We start from the raw sequence: 27,830 nt of genomic DNA, 5'->3' as shown, positions 1-27,830 counted from the left end.
TTTTGTTCACTGCCTAAAACTGTGCCCTGGGATCTAGTATCTAATAGGCATTCAGTAGTGGTTGAATGTGAATACATTCAATGTGAATTCACAATGTGAATACCTACCTACCAAAGACAATGAAAGTGCCACAAGGATTAGGAGCTGCCCAACAGACGTTTGCTGACTGCAGGAATGAATGGAGGTGATCGGATGGCAGTACTACACCACACAAAGTAGGCAAAGAAGAGATTCAGGAATATTCCAGTTTATAAACTTTTTATTTAAAAAATAAAATTATAAACAAAATACAGAAAAATATTGACACCTGTGATAACAAGGAAATGACTCCTAATCTTTACGGTGGTCTGTTATCCTGAAAGAGCAAAATCATAAGTTTTATAAAGAAATTTTATTGTGCAAAGGAGGAATGTACTTTTTAAGGTTCATTTATAATAGGTATTTGGCATTGACAGAAAAAGTATTTCTATGTATACATTCAATACTTTGCAGCATATTTACATTCAAGTTACATTTCCAAATTCTATGCCAAATACAATCTAACTAACCATCAAAAATCCCTAAGATATAATTCTGTTTATTTGGTAGGAGTGCAGTATGATTCTATTAGAAATGATTTTATGCTCCTACTAGATCAATCATACTTTCACTACGTCAACAAAGTTTCTTTCCAGTTGAAGCCACGCCTCTTCTAGACAAATTAAACACTAACGAAATTTGGCCAGTTACAAGATTACATAGATTTTTTCCTCCCTCCTTACAGACATTATTAAAATTTTCAATTGAAGGGCACTGGCTCTAATAAATTACTTTTTTTTTTACAGTAGTTAGGACAGAGTATGGATACAAGCTGTAGAATTTTAACTTGCTTTTAAAAGATGGCTGAAGCACTCTTCCTTTCAGTTGTTACCAAATTCCAAATTCAGTTGTTCTCAAAATAAAACACATTAGGAAACCCACATAGTGTTTTTAAAACTTTTCTCCATTTTCTCACACATTCCTCAAATCAGAGTTTTAATTCATTGACAATTTGTAAATTTCTTGCTTAGTTTCTCTCAATTACATTAGCATAGCTATTATAATTTCTTGATAATCTTACCATTTTGTTTCAAAGTATGATTTTATTAAAGTCAAGATAAATTACAGGTAACTTCCATCTCTGCTACAGTTCTCTGAGAAATCTATCCAAACTTAATGAGGAGTCAAGATCCCATGGGGCCTGACAAGGACTGGCAAACAGAACATCAAGATTTTAAAATTCTCATGCCTCCAAGAAATTCCAGACAAATCAAATCTACTCATAACGTACCACTTCTTTCTTAATGATCTCAAATTAAGTTCACTTTTTAAAATCCAGGACAAAACAATGGAGACAGATGATTTTCATTTAGTTGAGCTCTTCCTTTCTGATTTACTTCAGGTTGTAACTTCTCCTCCAGGACATGATGGCTGGCAGTTGGCAGTAGGCTGCTGAGTTGACAGCACTTCTAATTCGGATTCACGAACAAAAACCACTGCATCACCACTTACATTTATAAGACACTGTGCCTATACAAACAACAGGAAATGTCCAATCACCAACTCAAAGATCTGCTCATGGTTTTCTGCTATTTTAGGGGCATTGCTACATAGCTGAAAAAGCACAGGCTTTTAAGTAACTTGGAAAAGGTAGACAATAGAAAAATGAACAAAGCGGGGGGGGGGGGGAGAAGGAAATTCATAAGAAAAGAAACTCAAAAAAACCCCATTGATAATTTTAAATTTTTTAAAGGAAACTTTAACAATTCAAAGTGAGCTATTATATGAAAAATACTGATAAAAGAAATTTATTCTAAAATTAATCCTAAGCAACAATTCTTTGCCCCCACTAACAGAATTATTTTTGAGGAATAATAATTGGGACATACTCTTCACCGCTGTGGTAGTTAGAACTGGACAGATCATAGTCCAAACTAAAGGGTGTCTTCCACAGTAACTTAGGAGCAAAACTTCCAGAGGTATTTAAGAATACCCAGGATATGAAAACAGCATCTAATCTATATATGACCGTAGTTATCAATACATTTGTTAAAACGTGTTTTAAGCATCTAGAATCAAAAAGTTCTGAAGACCAGTTCTCTTAGGTGGCGGGTGGGGAGACAGTGGGAGATGGGAAATCCATGGGGGAAATCCTCAGGTTCCCCCCAAAGAAGGTTGTAACTGCATCTCACCTGGTTTTTATTTGGATTCTCCATGAAGACACACTGCTTCATTATGTAGGAGACAACAGCATTCCCTCCTAATGCAGCAACATGAGCTCTCACCATTGCAAACACTTCAGCAATAAAAGCATGGAGAAAACCACTGACTCCTCCTTCCTAGAAAGTAATACACAAGAAAATCTAACCGTATGCATGAATTTATACAAAATGCCAAATAATATATACTAAAACATCTTAAATGATCTTAATATAATGGGTGATCATTTTAATTTCTCTTGCAACAGGATTTGTTGCATGAATGAACAAGCAAACTTTCACTGAACACGTCTGTGATGGGGATTATCCCCTTACTTTCCAGATGATGAAAGTGATGTCAGAAAATGTGTCACATGCCCATGACTATGACCACATAGCTAATAAAAAATGGCAGAGCAAGAATTCAAACTTCCAATTGCAGTATCTCCATCAAATCATTCCTATCACTCATAGAAACTGATGGTAAATATAACCAATAAATTTCTCTGCTCTCTGTATCTCCCATTCCAAAGCAAGTTCCAACTACACTTGCCTTTTTACCAGTTTCTCAAACCTATCAAGCACTTTTCCTGCCTCAGATTCGTTGTGCAAGAAGTCCCTGAAGGATCCTCACCCAATTTTTCAGGATGATTCTTACTCAATTCCTCAGGTCCCTGTTTCTATGTAACTTCCTCAGGGAAACATTCCCTAACTATCAGATCTAAATTAAGTTCCCGTTATATTCTCTGATAGCCTCTGTTGTATTTCTTTATATTACTTACTATCACTAGTAATTACTTGTTGAATGTTCACTAGGCTCCATTCCACTAGACTGTAAATTCCATCAAGTTGGAGACCACCATCTGTTTGCTCATAACTCTTTGCTAACACCTAGTTCAACAGGTGCACACACTGAGCATCCCATACGTTATTTGTTAGGGAATGAAATCCAGTAGGTTAGGGAATGTTTCCAGTGTTCAAAAATAAAACAGAAACCAAAGTCTAGCTGAGAGCCTAAAATACTTTAGAACCTAAGTTTTCCATGAATTCTACTGGAGCTTTTATACAGTCTAGGAATAAATTTCAAACTTTAAATTGGAAGTTAAGGGCAAATTTTAATGCACTGTTAGAAAAAACACTGACCAGAACACACCTTATTAAAAAGCCAGAGAGAGGTAGCTATCTAAAGGTAGCTCTCTTTGTAGTTAAGGAATTGAGGTATTTTAGCCTACCTCCTACTCAGTCACAGCTTAGTACATTTTTTCTTTTACTTGTATCTGGTTTACTCCTGTCTTTTAAACTTCAAAATTCTGATGGCAGAGTAACAGAAACTACAGAGGGGTAATTCTTAAAAGATTACATAATTGAAGTCAAGTAACTTAGCAAGCAATGAATAAATTTGGGATATTATGCCATCCAGTTAATATTACAAATCTCTGTTGAAGGGAAATCTACAATGAAGCAACATTTTGGGGTATAGCTGCTTAAGTAGTAGAGAAGGCACTTAGGGGATAAAATTTTATGGACTAAAATAATGCAATATCCATGTACTATTAAGAGCAACTGAAAAGTTAATTCACCAATCTATACCAGCTTCTCACACTCAACTTTCCTTGTCAAACTTAAATGGACTTAAAAGTGTCACCTAATTTAAGTCTATATTAAAAAGGATTTTGCGACTATATTAAGATACTGTCTTCTCCATCTCAACACAATTTAGAATATGATTTAAAACTAATTTATCGGGGCACCTGGGTGGCTCAGTGGGTTAAAGCCTCTGCCTTTGGCTTGGGTCATGATCCCGAGGTCCTGGGATCAAGCCCCACGTCCGGCTCTCTGCTCGGTGGGGAGTCTGCTTCCTCCTCTCTCTCTGCCTGTCTCTCTGCCTACTTGTGATCTCTGCCTGTCAAATAAATAAATAAAATCTTTTAAAAAAATTAAAAAAAAAACCTAATTTATCATAAAGGAAATGTCTACCTAATCATTCTGTCAGAAGTCATTCCCTCACAGACACAAAAATACCTATGTCTACTCTGCCAGGCACTGTGCCAGGCAGGTGAGCATGATATTAAAAAAACAGTATGAAGGCTGGGGCACCTGGAGTGGCTTAGGGGGTTAAGAGTCTGATTTTTGACCCCAGCTCAGGTCTTGATCTCAGGGTCATGAGTTCAAGCCCCGTGTTGGGCTCCACACCCAGCATGGAGCCTACTTGAAAAAAAAAAATAGTATGATGGCTATTATTTCTAAGGAAGTGTAGAAACATTAACGGAGAGACAATGGGGGAAAAGCAGAGTTAAGTCATCTTTATAATGCACACACTTTAAAAAAATACAAACTGCTGAAGAGTTTATTGGGTTTCATACCTATTAAATAAAAAATTTCCCTATTTACAGTATTTGCTCTAGTCTTATTTCATAATATAAGCAACAATATAAATACAATTATTTTCTCGAGTTTAAATTCCTGTGTAATTACAGATATAATAGGTTGACTGTGATTCTTAAATTTGACCACATCAAAACATTATAACTACTGTTACCCAGTAAGAGGTAAGAATTTGAATAAACGGCATTCTCATGTACTTTTGGAGAGGTGGAAATAATACAAGAAGTTGAATTCTTTTTCAGGGGGAGAAAATTATAAACTATCCCCATAGACATCTATCTATAATTCAGTCCCCTATGATTTCTAAATGTAAGTCCTTAAAAACTATTATTTAAATATATCTCAGACAAATAACTACTTGAGAAAACTAAGCTGAACTTTCCGGCTGTTTTAAATCTCTAATCATACATTGATAAATTTACTTGTTTTATTTATCATATAATGAGGATCTGGGATTTCTAATAATAAATGAAATTAAATCCAACATAACTCTTGTGATAATACTAGGTGCTATATGAAATTTGGCAAGTCTAATCTAGAATCAATCCATACAGGTTATTGGGGAAAAAAAAAGTTGTGTGTATGTGCACGCGTGTTGTGATTACATTGGCAAAAAATAATAAATCGAAATTGTAGTAACAATCTGAAATAACAATCTGAAGACAGTTTTGTTACTACTGTCTTTAATCAGGTAATTCACAAAAACAATGTTATAAAATTACCTCACGAAGAGAAGTGGTTTCCCGAATAAAAAACATGTTAATTATCCCAAGATATTTAGTTATTTTCGCTCCAGGAATAAAAGAAAGAGGTGTCATCTTAACCACCCCAACTGTAGAATTTGCACAAGGTGGAGCTGAACGGTTCCGGAAATTTCCTTCACCCATAGGACTTGCTTTTTCAACTGTCACAGCTAAATTTGGAGAAAGAAGAAAAAACATTAAGATTGGGTGTTGGTAACTCAATTATTCCCTAAGGTTTCCAAGTAAGTGGTGACAACATTCAGCTGTCTGTGAAGCTAAGCAATGTCATGAAAGTAAAGAAATTATCATGCACTACATGCAATTAAAAAGAGAGAAAGAAAAACTTAAGAGGAAATGCTGGAATGGAATTCTTTTGGAAGAAAAATGGCATTCCTGCAAAGAAAATGTTGATGCGGTGTAGCTACACACACAATGATCGTTATAAAGTGAAGAAAAAGAAAAAGCGGTAGAGCATTAAAAATTGTCTGCTGTAGGAACAAATTATTACAAAGAGAGTGTGAAAGTTGTTATATTTCCCAGTGCAGTTTTTTCCATCTTTTTCAGACGACTTCATCATTGTCAACTTGTAGATAAACCTTACATTAACTAGTTGTAATTGGTTTCTTCTTCAAACCATTTTGATCAAACTCACAATTTTAAAAACTTAACAATGACCTTGGCTGTCTAAAAATTGTTTATAAAGTAACATAAATAATAGCTACCGCTTAATAAATAACTACCAGAAGCCAGACATACATATGTATATATGTATATATATCTAATCCTTACAACAATCCAGCAACATTGGTATTATTATCCCCATTTTACATATGAGGAAACTATGTCTCAGAGAAGTTAAATAGTTTGTCCAAGGTCACACAGCTATTAAAACGACACTTCTAGGATCCCAAACCAGATCTGTCCGGTACCATATCCTGTGATCTTTCCTCCAAAACATTGTTTCCTCCTTTTTAATGTCAATTCCTTCACTCAAATACATTTACCTCAGACTCTACCAGAACACATGGAGTATAAAGAACATGTAGGTAATAATGCTGATTGTAGCAGTGAGATAAGAGTTAGCTATTTTCTATTCAGAAATACCTTATTCTTTTTGCCCTCTGGGTATCATTGTCAGTAAACTAGCAGATGCCATCATTACATGGTAGCTTGGGTCTTGGAAGACCATCTCTTCAATAAGAGAGCTCATAATTTCCTTCCATTCGAGGGACATAGTATCTATCTATACACTTTGAAGAATACCGTCACAAAAAGTAAAATTTTAAAAACACAATTGTACAGTTAAAATGAACAAATCTAAAGGCCTTTTAATAACTTCGGCTAAGTGACCATTAGTATCTGCAGCTTTCACACTCCAGTACGTGATTGGTTGGCAATGTTATTGCTGGGTCGTAAGGTCTAGCCTTCACCACTGGGAAATCAGGGATATGCTTCTCAGATCATAATGTGGTAGAAACATCCGCCTACTTGTCTTAATTGATCCGCGCCTTATGGTCTGAGCTTTCAGTTTAATGAGCTCTATCCAGCTGCTGCATCTGTCTGCAAAGGAACTGTAATCAACTGACGTTGCTGAAAACACAGACAGAAAACAAAAGAAAAAACAAAGAAAAAATATGGGTGACGTCTCTTACTCGTCATAACACTCCTTCTGATGACGTAATTTAACTGTAACTTAAGAAAAAGAATGGTCCTTTTCAAGTCAGATATGAGAGAGAGTAAAGAGTGAAGCTTTAGACACTGATTTGTCCAAAACCAAGTTCTCAGTTAGCTGGCTGAGCGTTTTTGGTGATGTCATAGTTGTGTCGTTGCTTAGGGAAAACAGAAGCAAAGTCTAACAGAGTATCAGTGAAAGGACCATATACTGCTTTAACTAACTTTATTTCCCATTCTTTTTACTTTACAATGTGTTAACTGTTTATATTTTATTACTTCAATTTACAATTCAAACTTGGTGAATAATTCGCTTCCCTATTTTCACCCTGAAAATCAAAAAAATAATGAGAATCAAATGCTGAAGAATACATTTTTTAAAAATCACTAGTTGACTTATTTTTTATTAAAACACATTCTTTCTACCATCAGTAACAGGAAAGACAAAAGGTCACTTTGTTCAATATTCTCTTTTCACATCTGATTTTGGCAACAAAGCTTCTGATGACACTGAGTGGGGAGGCAAGTAGGAGTCTAACAAGTTCTCCTTTTTTAAAAGAATAGCTTTTACTATTACTGAGCTAAAAAAATGTTAAAGAGCTAAGATTTTATTTTTAGAAACAGGGAAACTATTAAAATGCTAAAAATGTAATATTAGTTTAATTAGTATTTTAAAAGATACATTCTAACTACAATAAAGTCACGTTTTGGTGTCTATTCCACTGTCCAGTGCATTTCTCCAATGTCTCTATGTTTATGCACCATCACACTAGAATTTCACACCTTTGGTGACTATTTGCTTAATTAGACAAACTCACCTCTCTGTGCAGCTGGTATACCTGAGTTAGAACTTGCACTCTCCAGGTGTTCTAATAAGACAATATGAACAACATTAGCTTGAATGCTAAGTACAAGCCAGTATCTCTTCTTTGCTGTTTCTCAAAACCTCTATGAGCCAGATGAATACAAGGAAATCTTTATGGCTTCATTATAAAAGCAAACCGAATAGAAGTATTTAGGTTTTAAATGCAGTTTCTATTGATTTATGAAAACTAGCTCAGTTAATAAATATCATGCCAAGGACGCCTACTTGTTACAGTAACACAAGAATAGTTTCAGAAACATTATAGACATGAGAAAATATAAACATCGTAACAAATGTTAGTAGGACGAAAACAGGGCAAGAAAACTGAGCAGAGAAAAGCATCAATGTATTAGGAAGAAAATCTGAAATGAAACATGGAGAGGGAAAATGTTTGTGTGTGGGAGGTGGGGGTGGGGGGTCAGTAAGATTAAAAATTATAGACCAGGCAATGACCTATGTCTCAAAGATAAACACAAACTGCTTGCTTACTAGCAATAACCCTTCCCCTCGCCAACTCCCCTTCATTCAAGGACTTTGCTATCAACAGCTCCCTCTGGTGGCATCCAGACATCATAGAACTAAAAAGTGTTCCCCACAGACAGAACTAGATTCCAAACTGGAATCACTCCCTTTCCACTAACCCTAACCTTATAAAAGAAGCATCCAGAATTTTCCCTAGTATTTTGTATTTTTACTATACCTATTTCAAGTATTGTACAAATTTGAACAACACTATTAGAAAAAGCTTCATAATCTATTTCTAAAGTTCACACTCTACATTAGCATATTTGAATTTTTGTTTCAAAGAATTGTATAACTGAAAGAATAGTGTTGCCGAGTTAGAAATAACTCACAAAAACACCGAGAATAACTGCAATCATGCAGTTTTTAAAGATTTTATTTATTTATTTGACAGAGAGAAATCACAAGAGAGGCAGGCAGAGAGAGAGAGGAAGGGAAGCAGGCTCTCCACTGAGCAGAGAGCCCGATGCGGGACTCGATCCCAGGACCCTGAGATCATGACCTGAGCCGAAGGCAGCGGCTTAACCCACTGAGCCACCCAGGCACCCAATCATGCAGTTTTTAAAAAGAATTTATAAATTAAGTAAATACATATTTTTATTCCTACTTAATGTGTTAATCTTTTGGTAATATTCTTAAATTAACAAAAGATATACCTTTTAAAAATAAGATTTGTACAGGTTTCTGCTAATTGGGTGCAATGGGAGTATCTCCCCATATTCCCTCCTCTTCCCATTTTTATCAAGCAAGTGACCACTAACTAATACTGGAAAGTGTACAGTGACTGACATTCCTTTGATAATACAGAGCCATTGAATAAAAGGGATTACTGGGTAGGATCCACAAAATGACTGTGAGGGTACCATGCTGTGGAAGTGCCCGACCATCATGCCCTCACACTGCAGACCTAGGCAAGAAAACATCCTCCCTGATTCAGGATCCTGAGGTGTTTTGGAAGCCCAGAAAGAGATGGAACCAACAGGAAGGAGACCAGAACAAAACTACATTCAGAAGCTTACCACATCTCTACGGGCAGCTAGTTCAGTACTGAAAAAGGCTGAGGTGTGGAAGCTGGGACAGCAAATGCCTACCCAAGCTTACATATGCCAGGAGAGTCCCAGGGCTCTCCTATGTCCTATGCAGTACAGACTCGGGGAGTACAGACTTACAGAAAAATATAGCGGGCATCAGGAATTCTGTGCAAGTTTTTTAAATGAAGAAACGGGGCAAAATGCTTAAAAAATATGAAAATTTAAAAAAATATGAAAATTACTAAAATGAAATTATCTTCTATATCTCAGTATTATCTGGGTAATATGAAACTCCTCAGTAGCAACTGATATATAATTTAATGACAAATGTCTACAAAGAACTTAAACATGTAGAAAGTTATCTGTTCTCAACTCTAAATACCAAGTGAAAAAAAAATTAAGGGACATAGTGATCTGTAAAATACTTGCTTTTTAAAAAAGGAAAAAATAGAATATCTTTGCGAAGACAGACAGTAAAGTTGGTTGAGGGTGGCTGCCTCTTGAAAAGGAAAATGAATGGAGAAGGGAGCTTGATTTTGGACTATAGGATTTTTTGGTAAGATCTGAATTTTTTACCATGTACATTTATTACTTCTCAAAAAAAATGGAAACTTTTTTTTTTCCAAAAAAAGTGGGGGGCAACAAGGGAAAACGTCTTTTCTCTGCCTCCACATGTAAATGTATTTGAATTAAAATCTGGGAGGAAAAAACTTTTAAATTACAGATTTTTTTTTAAATTTTTTATTTATTTCTTTATAAACATATAATGTATTTTTATCCCCAGGGGTACAGGTCTGTGAAACGCCAGGTTTACACACTTCACAGCACTCAGCATAGCGCATAAAATTACAGATATTCTTAAGGGAAAGGTTAAAATAGATAATTTTTTTATCTCACTTAAGGAGAGCAGGTTCATCCAACATGTTTGCTAGGATCTAAATTTTTCTCTCAAAGAAAAGGCCCAAGATGAAATGGTCCTGGGAACAGATGAACATCGGCACTTCAGACATTTGAATACTGCAGGTGTCTAATAACCTCAGATTCTCAGTTACTCTGCTCTTCCAATTACAGTTTGGCTTCCAGGGTAACAGGCTTCTCAAAAGAGAAGGTACTGCACATATTAGCTGTCTGGCTCAGTGGTAAACTAGTAATTAAGGTGAAAAAGAAACCCATATGTAATCTCTAAGTCAATACTTTTTTTAAAAAGCATATTTCATATGCAGGATTCGAAATCTTATTAAAATCTTTTGGGCTTTGTTGAAGAGCTAATGCCCACTGTCAGCCATACTTGTATAGAAGCATTTGAGACAAACACTTCTTATGTTAGGTTCCTCCCATTCCTACTGCAAAAAGTCTCATTCAAGCCACACAGCAGCCTACTTCTCTTATAATTTCCTTTCCCACTGGATACAAGAAAATTATTATTTTGCCTCAATAAAAAGTCACCCGTAAGTGATAACCCTGTTATCCATAAATGAACAACCCTAGAAAGTGAGAAAGACAAACAGAACGTAAGGTTTTCTTATTCTCTTAGTATCTTCTAACAATATTTAACAAGCCTTATCAGTGTGGGGAGGGGGACGAACCTAGGTTAAAAGCAGTTGAGTAGAAATGAGCATACTGATGACCAAAAGAAAACAATGTAGCAAGGATTCCTCCTCCTACAATTATATATGCTCCAGTGCTTCTGAAGTTTGAGGCCTCTCCACTCTTCTAAACAGTCATAACCAATGACAAAGGTATCAGCTGGCTATGATAAAGCTCTATGCTGATCACTAACTCCTTGGACAACTTGTTCACTTTATGTCATTAGGATTTACAGATCATCTTTGCTCTGAATAATTAAAAAGTATCTGAGATAATCTTATCTGGTCATCTTAAGAATATTACTAAAACTAAAAAAAGTTCCTGAAACTTCTGAAGATTCTGTGGCAGATTAAAATATTAAAATATATGTAATCAGGGGTGCCAGGCTGGCTCAATGGCTAGAGTATACAACTCTTAATCTCGGGGTTTTGAGTTCAAGCCCCACAATGCGCATGGAGCCTACTTAAAAGAAAATATATACAATCTAAAGTCTTAAAAATTGTATGTTTGGGGCACCTGGGTGGCTCAGTGGATTAAGCCGCTGCCTTCGGCTCAGGTCATGATCTCAGGGTCCTGGGATCGAGCCCCACATCGGGCTCTCTGCTCTTCAGGGAGCCTGCTTCCTCCTCTCTCTCTGCCTGACTCTCTGCCTACTTGTGATCTCTCTCTCTGTCAAATAAATAAATAAAATCTTAAAAAAAACAACAACAACAACAACAAAAAAAAAATTGTATGTTTTATTTAGCTATTCAAACATTCTCGGGGCGGGGGGTGGGGGTGCTTGGGTGGCTCCGCTGGTTAAGTGCCTGCCTTCTATTCCGGCTGTGATCTCAGGGGTCCTGGGATCCAGCCCCAAGCCAGGCTCCCCGCTTGGTAGGGAGTCCGCTTCTCTCTCCCTCTGTCCCCTGCTTATGCTCTTTCTTGCTCTTTCTCAAATAAATAAATAAATCTTTTAAAATAAATAAATAAAATGTTTAAAAAAAAATAGGGGTTCCTGGGTTAAGCATGGTCTCTCTCAAATAAACAAAATCTTTTTAAAAATTTTAAAAAATAAACATTCTTGGGTTTTTTATTTTAAACATTTAAAAAAGATTTTATTTTTGAGAAAGAGAGAGTACGCGCTCATGCATGGGGGCAATGGGGCAGGAGAGGGAAAGAATCTCAAGCAGCCTCACTGACATGGAGCCCAACATGAAGAAGGATCCCAGGACCCTGAGATCATGACCTGAGTTGAAACCAAGAGTCAGACACTTAACCGACTGAGCCACCCACGTGCCCCTAAACATTCTCAGTTTTAAGTTATTATGATCAAAATTTGTTTTATATCTCCTTCAGCATGTCCATCAATCTATGATGCACTGATTAGCTATGTCCTGTAACTATAAATCTGGCTTAACAACGGAGTTACGTGTATATGTAGTTATGTGTATAAATACTCTGTATAAATCTTGTCCATAATGGTATTCAAATATTTGTGGATTGATAATGAAATTGCCATATGAGAGCTAAAAATTATTAAAGCACAGAGAAAAATGTAAATAGCTTCAAAGTAGATAGCCCACTAAGAGGAAAAACTCAACCACCATTACAATACATATATTAGATGACAAACACAAATAGCTTCTCTATTTACATCATTAAAGCTTCCAACTACAGGTGTAGAACAGCCTAAACCACTATTCTTCAAACCCCACCTTCTGTTTTCCTGCCTTTGTTTCCAGGCATCCACTTCTCCCCTCTCCCCCACCCTTCAGATCTTCTCTTCCAAATAGTACCTATTTTCATTAGTAACCCAATTCAATTTTCTTTGCTCCTTACTCCCTTTCCCTCAGACTCTGGATTTCAGTGAACTTAAGCTGCCTCGAAGAAGCAAAGATCCTTATCCCTACACTTCTCCATCAGTTCTCTCCTTCTTCCTTCCCATGTCTCAGATAAGTTTCTCATATGTTTTCCACTCTTTGCTTTCTATTTCCCCTTCAATCTCCTTCCCCTCAACATCTCTCTCCTTTTAGGACTTCCCACTAATTGTTGGGGCATCAATAACATGGAGAACTTCAGTATTTTTTTATTTTTGCTACCATTTGGTCATAATGATATAACACATTTTAAAAAGACAGAAAAAACAGACATGCAATGAATTGTTAATACATAAAGATATTTTTAGTTAGTGCAAAGAATTGTGTAATAGTTTTAAGAATTTAGAACCATTCATTGGCAGGATAAAATAAAAGCTAACTTTTGTAGTTTTTATAGGTTTATATTTCTAATCATTAGTTTTAAAAAAAAGTAAGGCAAGTCATTAAATTTAAAAAATTAAACTACCTTTTAGAATCAAATTTGGCTTAACAAAAATAACCCTTATAGCCTCAATAAAAATAAAAATTAAAAAACTTCAAATGTGACACCTAATTATGGAATACAATGTATTGAGGATTTTATTCTTATACTGAAATCCAGAATTTGACCTATGCTTGTTACATTAATCGGCAGCTGCTTAATGAAAAGAGTACTCCTGCCTATAGCTTATGCCATTGAACATGAGGCTATCACTTCAGCACAAAGCAAAATGAAAGCAGGAATAAGGTAGGTATAAAAGACTTTTCTTCCATACAATTTCATCCAAAAGTAAATAAAAACTAAATTCACTTAATCCTTTTAAAAGGCTTAACCTCTCAGAATTTGAATGAAAACTATTACCCTATTATAAACTTTTAAGTACTTAGATATATTTCTAGTGGCACATGATTCACACACATTTCCCTAAGATCTTAAGCCTCACAGTATGGTATTTAAGATACTGAGATTTAGATCTTTAGACATGTATCAAAAATAATATGCTAACCTTCTATAAAAACTACATGTATAAAATTTTTGAGATCAACTACAATCTGTAAAACAAATCTTATTATTTTTTTACTTTTCACACCAATTACTGTCACTCAGATTCTCCATTTTTACTGAATGTATTCCATCCCTTTATAACATTTAAAGTCTCTTAAAACCGTTTCAGAGTAAAGTAGTAAATAGTCAGAGAACTAAAGTATACACATTATTGATGAGGAAAAAACATCATGGGAGTGATATAAAAAACTTGTTATACCATCCTTTTTTTCATAATACAGCTTCATATAAGTATTTACATTGATGCCAATCATCTATGTTCCTCATAGTATTCATCAAGAATTTTGATGACCTTCGCATGATAATTTCCTGGAAGAAATTATTCAGGCTCAGCCCCTTTTAATATTCAAATCAGAAAAATCAAATACTTAGAGCAAGGTAACCAAACCAACCATATATCAAACAAATATTTTGTTACCTTGAGAAACAAAACTAAGTTTAACAAAAGATGAAAGGAAAAATTTGAACATGGATGGACAATTCAGGCCCAGGCTTACTCTACTCAGTGAATTGGGATACATGTAATTGAAGCATCTTTTCTTCACATAATACTCATTCATTTTCAGTAACATAAAAAGATAATTATCAGAAAGGTTTATCTACAAGTTAAAAGATGGAAGTATTAATAAATTACTGTGCATACCTCTCGAAACTACTGTCAACATAAAATAAAAAATTTTAATAAATCACCATATTTGTAATAAGAATATGAAAAATAGGATTCAAAGTTTTCAAAATTAAAAAAAAAGGGAAAAGCTCCATCAGCTTTGCTAACTGACCTAGCAAAACTATAAAAACTATACAATTATTTGCTTATCAATATTAGTAGTTAACTTTTAAGCCTCTTGTGGGTGTATATAAGAAAATAGAGAAATTTTCCCTATTTATTCCAAGCACTTATTCCTAGCATTTATTCCTAGCACTTTTACCTTCCTCTCTTGCCAGTTACTTCTACATTGCTAAGCTTAACTTTTGCCACATATTTCTATTCTCTATTCAAAACATTCCATGTTACAATGCTCAATTACTACATTCATGTATTACATTCTATGACATTTTTCAGAACCCATCCTATCTTCAAATCTTAAAATATTGCAAAACCCATCCTATCTCTCTATCCCCAAATCTTCCAAAATACTTTGTGATAACTTTTTCAAGTATATTTAGTATAGCCCATGTCCTCCTGAGAAGACTTGAGAAAGCAAAGATAGTAAACAGGCATGCAACATAAACTACAATATATACAACTATTTATAAAAAGATACAGGTAAACTATTTAGTGTTTACTGATGATTTTAAAATGTAATATTCAAAAAAAAGCACATAGGTTTTGCAGTTAAGTACTAAGTATAAAAAGTTTTCTATATATTAGTATTAGATGTAATGCTATTGAACACTATGAAAATGATGATAATGACAGCATGATCTGATTCAGTGGTTTTCGGACTTTTTGAAACTCTGTCTACAACAAAATCACATATAGAAAATGAATAAATAAAAGCATATTGAATCAAAGCTGTTCTAGTTCAGAGGTCCCAGGGAGGGAGTACAGTGATCTAATCTCTCACTACTCTACTCTCCCCTCAGCTCCCTTCCCACCCTGCCTTTTTAGAAGGCCATGAGGTACCTCTGAAGAAACTCCATGGTCTGGAGAAGCAGAGCTTAAAAATTACTGGTTTAGCAGATTTGAAGCTATTTGGAAATTTTTAATGTAATTTAAATACTACCTTTTGATTTTGATTAATTGGCTTTTGATTTGTTTTTAATAATAGAAAAAATGTTAATTATAGAAGAACCATAAACCACAGAAACCCAAGGAATCAGAGAATTTTAAAGGGTAGAGAGAATCTTAATCTTTTCACATTTTACATATGAGGAACTGAGGCTTAATTGGCTTATTAGAAGTTAATTGGCCCAAGTTCTCACACTATCAGTAGCAGAACTGAGAAGAGAATCGAGGTTTGCTACTTTATTACTCCACATTATGGCCCCTCTCCACACTATAAAGTAAGTTGCAGTATTTTAAGTACTGTTCAGATAGGTCTTATTCTACACAAATTCTTCTTTCATTGTTCTTCAGTTCAGAGTATAATTTGTACAAAATAGACTAATGACCTCAACAAGCACTAACTCTAATTACCTTTGAAAACATTTTGAAAGCTAATGCAGACAACTGCGGGGAATCAATATAGATATGATAAATTTATAGAATTTAAATCCAATCTTCTGCAGAAATCAGTAATGACTAACAAGGTAAAGCTGAGCGAACAGGGCCCCAATATCCATAAATGAATATACCTATATATTAGCAATTGATCAAATCTTTTTGCTGTTGTTGATTAGATTTCTGGTTTTGATTCCCCGTTCATATCCCATATCATATTTAAATGATACTTAAAAGTGATCTGGAATTAACCCTGTTAAATATAAGTTTCTGAAAAAAAAAAATACAAGTTTCTATATAAAGTAGAAGTTTTTTAAAAATATTCTGTCTAGTCAGTTCTAAGGAAGATTCTACACATTTTGTTGTTGTTGTTGTTGTTCTGGAAGCTACATTTAATTTACACATCTGAACTCAAATTATCTTTGGATTTAATTTTTTCCTCTCTTTTTTTCAAGGAATTCAACTATGCTAAAATTCTCTATGGAGTTCTAAATTAGAATTTTAATTTAGATTAAAAAAGAAAGAGGACCACAGTTACCATGTTAGAAAGTTCAGAATCTGAAAGTAGCTTATCTTTTCATCTTTAAAATATGAGACAAGATCTATTTACCTAGATAAACAGGGTTTGCACTGATTGAGTAAAGACTCTACTGATATGCAATGTGAATATAAAAGTATTATATAAAAGTATTCTGTATCATAACGAATTTGGTATCAAACTGAGAAGTATAAATCATAAAAAAATTTTCCTTATATTATAAAATATAAATGCTAGAAAAGCCAATTTGGTTTGAAATAACAAATGCATCATTTCTCAGAATTAAAAAATTATGAAAAAATACAAACCACAGGTATTATATATGTAATGCTACAAAATAAGGTATAGTAATTCTGAATAATTCAATTATAATTCATAATTTTAAGTAATTCTTATAATATAAATTGTCCTGAAATCAGAAAAGAAATAGAAAATACTACCTCCCATTTTTCACCAAAGACTGTACAGATCTAACTAGATTTACTGCTATTAAGTTGAGACTATCATTTTGCATTTGAAAGTATGTTAGTATCTTTTAAGTACACAACAATGTTCCTCAATAATAACCAAGCCGCTCAAAAGACAGCTCATCCCTTTCTCACTTGTACTATCCTCAACCCAAACCTCTCTCTCTTAAATCTTTTTTAAAAGATTTTATTTATTTATTTGACACAGAGAGAGAGATCACAAGTAGGCAGAAAGGCAGGCAGAGAGGGGGAAACAGGCTCCCGGCTGAGCAGAGAGCCTTATGCGGGGTTCAATTCCAGAACCCTGAGATCATGACCCAAGCAGAAGGCAGAGGCTTAACCCACTGAGCCACCCAGACACCCCTCTCCACATCTCTTCTGAAGAAAATCAGTATTTTGTTGTCTAAAAAAATCTAAAAATTTTTGTAAAATTTCGATTGTGGCTGGAAAAAACCTTACCAGATATAAATACCAATATATCATGTGGGAAATCCAGAGTTCTGAAAATAAAACTTTAATGCATTTGAAGTATAAGAATGGAATATCACAAGAAGCATTACCTTAGTAATTTATGATGAGATTACTTGAGAAATTAAAATAAGAGGAATATTACTCTCTCCCCTGCATGAACATGAAGAAACAGACAATGAGGGAATGAAGAGTAAATCTTCATCTCAAGATTAAGTAAGACTGCCTACAATGAAGAAGTAAAAGGAACTAGAAACTAGAATTTGTGTTTGCATTTCCCTCACTTAACCAACCTTTAGCTGGTGGAAAAGGATGAGAAGGAAGTGAATCTGAACAGAGCTCCAGTGGAAACTGTAGAAGTTCTTCATTATCTGTAGAGGCTTGAGAGGCAAGAAAAACACCGGTTATTTAGTAATGATCTAGAATTAATTTTTTTTAATTAAGAATCTGGTATACAATATATATTTCCCCCAATCCAATTTATTCTGGTTATTTTCCTCTCAGTTACTCCCATGGAGACCCTTCCTTCACCTGCACGATGTTGAGAGATGCTATCTTCCCTGCTAGGACTGTTGTGAATCCTCAGAAAAATACTAAGTATAAATCTCTTAGCACAATGCCTTCCAAACAGTAAGAATTCAATAACAACTATTATTATCCTATTCTTTGTACCATACTGGTTCTATGATACTTAAACCAGCTATTTTCTATCTTCCTTGATAAATATCTGAATGCAATTGTTTAATACATCTCTATTTGACATTAATTCAATGCTGTACATGTAGAATGTAATCAACTATAAAAATTTTAGACTAATCATGAATATTTTATTTAGCTGGTAAGTCCTTAAATATTAGAAAGCATATTATTTCCCTCTCCTTTTTTTCAGAACACATTAGCAGTTTTTAACAATTGGAGTTGCTTTGGGATATATTAAGAATGGTACTTCCTAGATTTTACTGGATAAAGGACAACTCCGAGGACTTTTCCTAAGAAAAACACATGGTGCTAACTACATCAGTAGGTTCTCAGATGCCTTGGGGACCTCCCCAGAGGTCCTAGGACAGAAACCTCTAAATTACTGCAGAATATGTTATAACCAAAATCTTAAAAAAGGCAGCACTCTCTATGTAAATAAAATAAACACCAGTCAACCACCTATTCACACGTGAAAAAATACCAAGTCAACCACAAAGTTACCTTGATAAAGATAAACAGAAAAAGTGACAGTAACTCTTCTTCAAGAAACAAGTCATTTATTTCATCTACCTTTTTCACTGAACTATAACTGTAGACAAACATGAACTACGCTCCCATCCATCACAGGTTTACCTCTTTGCAATGACTTTTCAACATGTGTTTTTGTGGTCTGTAAAGCCTGATTTTTGTCAAAAGTTATTGCAACTGCTGTGACTGTTACCTAGAATTACAAAAACAATATGATTAGCAAAATAATCATTCACAAAATAAGTTTCCCAAACTTCAGTAATCTTCTTCAGTAATGGAACAATTTATATTAACTGGCTAATTTGGTTTTCTGGTTAAAATTATCAGCCAGAATTACAGATAACCTCAGATATTTAGACTACAACTGAGTCTGCCATATATACCTAAACCTAGATATTCCAGAAAGAGCTCAAGTACCTTCTCTAAAACATAGGGACTGAAAAAATCCCATGTAAGTACACATCCTATTGCATATATGCTAGAAATGTGATTCTACCTTTGATAATTCAGAATTCAGAAAAAGAAAACATATGTGGTCTGATTCACTCTAGTATGTTTGTTTAAAAATATTTTGAAGTAAAATCCTTTATATTTATTCAATTATGGCAGATTTATAATATTAAAACAGATCAGATGAAAGCCAGAAATCTTCTTTAATAATAAACTGAATCTTAATTACCTGTATTAATTCATCTTCAGGCAGAGATACTGTAAAATTTACATGGCAAAGGCAGCAGGGGATCATAGACCGCAGTTTAAAATACAGGCTCTACATAATAGAAAATATTAGTAATATCACTTCTTTTTATTTAAAAATTTTTTGAAACTGATTTTTCACTGCACATTATATCATGGCAAAAGAAAAGTTTAAAAGATTAAAACAAAGCTGGTCCATTTCTATTTTGTGTATTCTTACATTATTTTAAATAATAATAAAAGATTTAATCATATTAATAAGTCATAAAAATATAAGACAAAAGATTTTTTTAAATTTACACATATGCGATACATTTCTATGAAGCTTAAAGTTATAAAATAACTTAAAATATATTTAATCGTGTGGCATATGAAGATGGAGAGCACAACTTTAGCATTTTACCAGATGAGAGAGTTAAGATTAATATAATATGTAAATAAAAATCATTCAGCCCACAACTGTGTAAGATATTCCAGATAATATATACTTTTCTTTTTTAACTGCATAATTTTTAGGAGATTTAACTAAAATATAGTCAAAAGGTTCCTACCTTGAGCAAATTTTCACAGAGATCATTAAAGTTCTTATTAAGGGCTTGATTAGTCAGGTTAAGGCTGCTTAATCGGATTACTCTTACTGATGTGAACATCTAAATATGGGGAGATATAATAGCATGACATTTTATTATTTTTAACTAAATACTGTGACAGTTGATAAAACTGCCAAATAATGAGTAATAACTAATGTGGTATGAAAAAGGCTAACATTTTAGTTGCAATAAGGTGGTCAAAGAGAAAACATATTAAGAAGGAACTTGCTAAAATCACATAATTTGCTTAAAATTATGAAAGGTTTACCTGTATTTCAGATGTCCAGTTATTTATACCAGGCATAATCTCTGTATTACAACTATAAAAGCCTGTCAAAATAAATCACAGTTAAACTATATGGTATTATTTTATCTATTTTTACGTTAAAGAATAATATTTTTCACTTATTACATGGAATTCTAACTATAAGATCCATTTATTCTTTTTTCTAAAATACTACACTTTCAGTAAACTTTAGACCATCTTAATAAGTTATGAGTTTTTTTTTTAATGTATTAACATAAAAGGATTAAAAAATCAGTCTACCTAGAAGTACCTGGGTGGCTCAAGTCAGTTAAGCATCTGACTCTCACAGGCCTGAGATCAAGCCTCACAGGCTCTGTGCTCAGTGAGGGGTCTGCTTGATATCCTCTCCCTTCCCTCTCTGCCCCTTCCCCTGCTCATGCAGATGAGTTCGCTTCCTCTCAAATAAATGAATCTTTAAAATCTAGGGATGCCTGGGTGGCTCAGCTGTTAAGCGTCTGCATTTAGCTCAGGTCATGATCCAAGGGTCCTGGGTTTGAGCCCCGCATCCAGGCTCCCTACTCAGCGGGAAGCCTGCTTCTCCCTCTCCCACGCCTCCTGCTTGTGTTCCCTCTCTCGCTGTATCCCGTCAAATAAGTAAATAAAATCTTTGAAAAACAAATTAAATAAGTAAATAAAAAATAAAGATAAAAATCTAGTTCACCTGCTTTTTTTTTTTTTTTTTTTTTTAAGATTTTAGTTTTTAGCGATCTCTAACATTGGGCTCAAAATTACAATCCCAAGATCAAGAGTCACATGCTCTACTGACTGAGCCGGTCAGGCACCCCCTCAGTTCACCTAAGGTCTAACATAAATAGTTGTAAACTATGTTTTATTAGCCTTGGAGCAGCAAAGTACATGACAGGATGTGACACTGATAAAGACTTTAAAATAAATTTAGTATTACTATAATAATTTATGAACTAAAATATTGGTATATAAAATTAGTCTCATCTCAAAAGTTTGTTTTTTCTGTTCACCTGATGGAGGAGGAACATCAGTAAGCAGAGAATGTACATCTTCCATAGCATCTGTGTCATCAATCTGAAAATAAAAGGGTTAGAACTATTGTGTAAGTACTAAATGTATAATAACTTCAAATTTTAAAAAAATCATTGTTTTTATTATTTACTAAATAGAAACCATAAGAGTCAAGAAAAAGCGGAGCCATTTCCCCCTAAATTAAAATACAAAACTTGAGGAAAAAAAAAGTTCGGGGTGCCTGGATGGCTCAGTTGGTTAAGCAATTGCCTTCAGCTCAGGTCATGATCCTGGAGTACCAGGATTGAGTCCCGCATCGGGCTCCCAGCTCCACAGGAAGTCTGAGTCTCCCTCTGACCTTCTGCTCTCTCATGCTCTCTCTCTCTCTCTCTCAAATAAATAAATAAAAATCTTAAAAAAGAAAAAGTTCTAATATCTGTAAATTTCTCAATACTTATTATAAATACTTCTAAGTAAATATTTCACATTATAAAGGATATTCAGTTAAAAAAAAGAGAGAGCCTTTTCTCAAGCCTTTATGAGTACACATTTCAAAAGGCTTATAAAGATACCATAAACAAGTATTATTTCTACTTGTATAAGTTAATAAAGGCAATTTAAAAAGATCTTTTGACTTATATACAAAACTGCTTTAAAACTGAATTACATAGGGATAATTTAAAGGCACAGCTAAGAAAAATAAATCCAAATCCTATTTTTCTTATTCATAATATTCCATTGTGAATAATAAATAGTGAAACCATTCAACTGGACATATGCTGACATTCATCTGTACAGCGGGAGTCTGACTGACTCTCACACACTTCAAGTGTCCCTTCACATTACTGTTGAGACTTGAAGAACCATTTTTAACTCTATCGTAGCTATCCACAGTCACGGCCATACCTCAACTCACTATTCCCAAAAACATTCCACACCCAGTTCCAACTACAATGTCCTGTCTGTTCCCTCTCGTACTGAATCTGTACCTTGCTCTCAGCCTTCTGCCCAGATCTGAAGCACTTTCACTCTCTACTTAGCCAGGATCTAGGACCATAAAGATCAATAATGCTCTAGAATGTTAAACAGATTCCTGGGGCCTACCTTGAAATTTTCATTTAGTTAATTTTCATTTACTAGGCCTGAAGTACAGGCTCCAGAATTTGCATTTCTTACAAGATTCCAGATGGTGCTGATGCTAGTCACAGCACACTTTGAGTAGCACTACCCCAAACAGTACCTTAGCACCTTTTACCTCCTCAATCTGACATTTTCTTTTACCAACCTCCATTTTTTGTTCATTCTCAGACTGTAGAAAAATATGAGAAACAGGCAAACATCCATATAGTCTGAGTTTTCTACAAGTCAACACTCTTACCTCAGTTCAGTCTTGTGCATCTCCCATGGCTGACATCCTGATCACGTTCGCAAGCACTGTTCTAGATTCTTCAACTGTCTAATCCCATCCCCCAAAAATTCTACCATGAGCTTCCTGCTTTACTAAAATAAAGGCATCTAATGTTTTTCTCTCAACTGGAACCTTACCAGAACATTTCTGAGTATCCTCATTTGTTTTCCTTTCCTTAATACCAAAGGAAGATCATCTATCTCCATTAAAGCTAACTGTTTATAGGGCAGGACAGAGGGAGCAGACTTGCGAGGTAGGAGGCTCCATATATTTTCCATGCCACATTTATTCTCCAAGAAAATTCTGAGTGTATTTTTATAATGGAAGCTCAACCATACCTTCTGAATTCAGTAAGAAAACCCTATACTCAGAATTCCTAGTGCTATTATACACATGTGAAAGGATACAATTATACTAACATGCTATAACGCATGAAGCGAGTAGATATGGTAAGTCAAAAATCAGCACTTTAAATTTATTCAAGTTTACAAAAATAGCTCTAAGAATTTAACATTTTTTTTTAGCTTAGGCATTATCTTAATTTTATTTCAACCCATACATTACTTTTTCCAAAACCACCTGCATTATTGTACCCGGGCTTGATCAAAAAATGTATTACCAGCTTCTAATATTTTCAAATTTGTTATCATTTTTATAATAAAATTTTTCTATATTTATAGAAGTTGCAATAATACAAAATCACATTACATCAATTTAGGATCTGATTGTAACAATATGCATCTTATCTTCCAAAAACTTTGAGAAATTAGTCTAATGCAGTAATACCTCCAACACAAAAGCATCTTTTTTCCCATGTGAAAGGTCCAATTCTGTAACTTCATCAGAGCTTTCTGACTGAGATCTTAAAAGTCTTGAGCGCTGTCTAGGTTCTGGGATGGGTGATCCTATAATCTCTTCAGATATATCCTAAAAGGAATACATTTGCTTTATGTCATATGAGACAGTCTTTTTCAGTTTGGGGGTTATTTTGTAAACTGTAGTCTTTTTTTCTTTTTACTCAAGTATAATGGACATATAACATTATATTAGTTTCAGATATATAACATGATTTCATACTTACACACTTCAGCTTGATTTTAAATTTTTATATTAATATCTGTAGAGAAAAAGTCTGTAAAATATATTCACAGCCTATATTTAATTTTAACTTTCATAGCTAATTAGCCTTTTATAGAGTACATGGATATTTCCTTTTATCAATAATAGTAGCCTGGCTACACCAATCCATAAACATATAGGACTGCCAGCTAGCAAGGCAATACTGACATCTAGTGTACAGAGAGGACACCACAACAAGTAGGGAACTGGCAGTCCTTCCAGCTCATAATGTTATTTTCTACTCAGCATTTAAAAGACCGAAAAGCCCAGAAAAAATTAAAAATGTAGTCTCCGAAAAGGATTCTCACCTTTTATATTTTTTCTTATCCAATGGCAATTTTTCAAAGCTCCACATAATAAAATGAGGACTATGATAAATGTGTGCATGTATACATAATACATATATTATGCAGGTATTTGCTGTGCAACTAATTAAGCTAAATAAACTTTCGTAGCTATAACAATGATCTTTTTGAGATCAGTGTATGGTGTGACCCCCATATGGGTTTGTAAGCTTCTACGTACTACTACATAGTCAAAGATCAGAGCCAACCAGAGATTCTAAATATCTGTTGGCTACAAGGACTATCAGAATGTGAATACGTGAGCACAAATGCAAAAAGCATAGCCTATTGTTGGTATAACAAAGCTATGTTTTTAAAAAAGAAAGAGTATAAGAATTTCTTTTCAAAATGAAGCTTTAAATGTTCATCGCTAGTGCATATCTTACATAAGACTACCACAATTTAATAATAGCTATCTATAAATTAATTCCACATTCATTTCTCTTATTTATACCCCAAATTAACTTGCCCTGTATAATTCTGACAGGGTGTCTATTATAATGACTATAAAATGAAAAAGAGCTTCACTTCCGAGGTAAAGCAGTTTGCCTGGGCTTGAAAACTACTTTAAGTGATGAACCTACCCAGTGCAATGTTCTTCCCAGTAGATAATACCTTTCTTTTTATAATTTTTTAGTAGTTTAAGATTTGGTTATGCTTCTGTCATTATATCATGGACCTAATGAAAGCAACTATTCAGGATTTAATATATCTTAGATTCATAATGAAATTTCACCACTGGTCCTGTTTGTTATTCTGAAAGTTTTGCACTTTTTGATACCTTTGTTTGCCTGAATTATCTCCAGTTAAGTGGTACTACACCTCTGCATTTGAAAGATTTTTCAGTGTTGAGAAAAAAAAAAAAATCAAACAAGGACATTCAGTTCAGCTGGAGCTACCTTCCTAAGACAAGAAACACACTGATCCACATTTTCAGGGTGGGCATACATTGTCTCAGAAGCAGAAAAGACGAAATTGTAATATGATTAGTGACCTATTACACTGACTTTGTCAAACAAATTCTGAGATGTTATGCTGAAATAAGGAGAGACATATTAGAAAATTCATAAGCTAGTCTTTTGGTGAAAATACAGTCATATTCAATACATGAAATCTAGATATGCTGAAATTTTAAGAATCATGTCAGATTTATTCCCTCCTCTAAAATGTACTGCTAATACAGAAGCTCAATAAACATTTATTGACTAGATGAAATAATTTAACTCATGTTCTTTAAATATGTCTGACTTTAAAAGGCTCATAAAGCCAGACAGACATGTAAAAGCTAAGTGCAGTAATATGGAACAGGCCCTATGACAGAAGCACATACAGAAACACTAGGAATGTAATGGAGGAAGGGGTCAATTCTTCCTGTGGGAGGTGAGCATGGTAAGTACATAGTTGATGAACATTGGTAAGCAAGAGTTCAGCTTCTTTCATGGAGCCCTAACATAAAGCTTCGCAAATCACTCTCCCCAAGAGGCATAAACACTATTTGTCAAATATCAAAACATAATTATAAAAGAAAAATAACGTACTGCCAACAAGCAGTAGTGTTGTGTGGAAAACTTTTACAATGGTTATTTAAACATATAATATATTAACCCGCCAACTTTCTTAGTGAATTTAAAGAAGCTCTGTATCAGCGCTGTTCAACAGAAATACAAAGCACACCTCGTAGGTAATAAAAAAGAAAGCCAATTTTAATAAAATACTTAATTCACTATATCCAAAAGATTACACTTTCAACATGTAATTAATATAAAAAATACTTGAGATAATTTACATTCTTTTTCTATTAAGTCTTTAAAATCCAGGGTGTATTTTATGCTGCTAGCACCCCTCAGTTCAGACCTGACACATACCAAGTGCTCTATAGCCACATGTGACTGCTGTCTACCACCCTTAACGGTGTAGCACTGTCTATCTTAAAAATTCCTCTCAGCTGACCTCTGTAAGAAAGCTCCAAGTCTGAAGCTAGAATGCAGATGCAGTGTCCCAGATAACCAACCAAAATTCAATAGTGTGTATAAAATCAAATAATCACAATAATAATGTTATCCAAACACTTTCTTTTTACCGAAGTATTTCACGACTGGACACTCATAAAAAAACAGATTCCTTCTAACTCCAACACTTCTTTCCTTCAATTCAGACTCTGGCTATGCGGCGCCCTCAGAGTAAGAGACACTGTGACACCTCCTACAAACTTAGTATCAAAGACTGACTACGGAAGTGGCGGGTAGGAAAATCCTGAGAAAGAAGGTAAAACTGAAAAATGGTGTATTCTTTCCCATTTTAAGAATATAAATAAGCAATCTTTCTTTTAACTAAAAATGAACATTTAAACCATTTATTTAATCAAGAGGATACTACTAGAAAGAACTGTTCCAGGCCTCAGAAATACAGCCCCCCAAGGGGGTTTCATTCTACTAGGAGTAACAAGCAATGACAAATATAAAAAACATATTTCTTTGGGCTTACACACACACACACACACACACACACACACACAGAGACAAGAGAAATAAAAAACAAACACAAAAGGGGGATGGGGGTTATCAAAAATTGATGGAAGAATACAATTTTCAAATAAGGCAGTCAGAGTCAGCTCCCTAAAAGGAGACATTTGAGCATGAATGTAAAGGGAGGTGAAAAGAATGAGTAATGAGGACAGCAAATCTCAACAGTGAAAAGAAATATTTTATGTCCAAAATAAAATAACGCCAAAATAAGCTAACCCCTAAACAATAACTTACATAGTCACAATGTGAGTTTATTTCACTTACCGGAGGATTGATTTCATATAATTCTTTATTCTTGGCAATTGTGTCATTTATCTTCTTTTGCATATGCGATATATGCTGTTCGTAGGAGCCATCATTAGGAGTCTTCCCAGCAATCTGAATGCCACCAGGCGTTGGTAAAGCTGCTAAATATACACCTGTGGCCGACTTGTAAAAATAATGGGGGAAGTAATCAGAAAAAATATCTAAAGAATAATAGTCCTTAAGTTTTCACATTTATGAAAGATGTCTTTGCCTTACAGGAAAAATATAATTAGCATCAGTGCATGTATTGGACGTACATTGGAAGAGTGCAGAAACAAGTAACTGGTAACAGGAATTGGTTGCTTCTGGAGAGAATCCTGGGTAGGTAGGTGGATTTACTTTTCACTGAATGAAGTGAAAGAAGGATTTACTTTTCACTGCATACCCAACAGCACTTTTCAATTTTTACCTTATGATTGTAAAAAATAAACTGCTTTGAAAAATAGTGTAGGGAAAAAAAAGTTTAAAAGTTGTTGAAAAGTAAATGTTTCATGACTGATTAAATAATTTCCCTTTAAAATAAAAGGGAGACTTTTGCAAAGCAAGTGAAGAAACTGAACTTCAAAAAGGACAGGAAACTTACTCAAGATCATACTGTCAATAAACGTGGAGAAGAGATTTGAGTATGTTTCTCATTCTAAAATCCAAGAACCTGGGACACCTGGGTGGCTCAGTTGGTTAAGCGTCTGCCTTCAGCCCAGGTCACAATCCTGGGATTCTGGGAAGGAGCCCCGCCTCAGGCTCCCTGCTCAGCAGGGAGCCTGCTTCTCCC

General features: G+C 34.4%; 1 protein-coding gene across 14 annotated transcripts in view; it reads right to left on the bottom strand.

Annotated features, from left to right (window-relative positions):
* Positions 1–246: 246 nt before the first annotated feature.
* The window catches only part of C2CD5 (C2 calcium dependent domain containing 5), a 95,221-nt gene continuing 67,637 nt past the window's right edge, over positions 247–27,830 (bottom strand). For 5 of the 14 annotated variants that reach the window (XM_046011336.1, XM_046011339.1, XM_046011348.1 and 2 more), the window contains 13 exons: positions 27,017–27,181; positions 23,551–23,691; positions 21,356–21,419; positions 20,340–20,401; positions 20,033–20,131; positions 19,465–19,554; positions 18,891–18,978; positions 17,852–17,938; positions 7,834–7,884; positions 6,833–6,934; positions 5,324–5,514; positions 2,211–2,357; positions 247–1,548 (listed from right to left, as the gene is read on the bottom strand). In XM_046011336.1, the coding sequence (XP_045867292.1) occupies positions 1,417–1,548; positions 2,211–2,357; positions 5,324–5,514; positions 6,833–6,934; positions 7,834–7,884; positions 17,852–17,938; positions 18,891–18,978; positions 19,465–19,554; positions 20,033–20,131; positions 20,340–20,401; positions 21,356–21,419; positions 23,551–23,691; positions 27,017–27,181 (1,419 nt within the window). In that variant the 3' untranslated portion in view covers positions 247–1,416. The remainder of the gene's footprint in view (positions 1,549–2,210; positions 2,358–5,323; positions 5,515–6,832; positions 6,935–7,833; positions 7,885–17,851; positions 17,939–18,890; positions 18,979–19,464; positions 19,555–20,032; positions 20,132–20,339; positions 20,402–21,355; positions 21,420–23,550; positions 23,692–27,016; positions 27,182–27,830) is intronic. The other 9 variants (XM_046011345.1, XM_046011347.1, XM_046011343.1 and 6 more) reach the window with 3 other exon arrangements.

Source organism: Meles meles, chromosome 7 (genome assembly GCF_922984935.1).
Source record: "Meles meles chromosome 7, mMelMel3.1 paternal haplotype, whole genome shotgun sequence".
NCBI lineage: Eukaryota > Metazoa > Chordata > Mammalia > Carnivora > Mustelidae > Meles > Meles meles.
The sequence above is the reverse complement of the archived record's forward strand: the minus strand, read 5'-3'. Positions and strand labels throughout refer to the sequence as shown.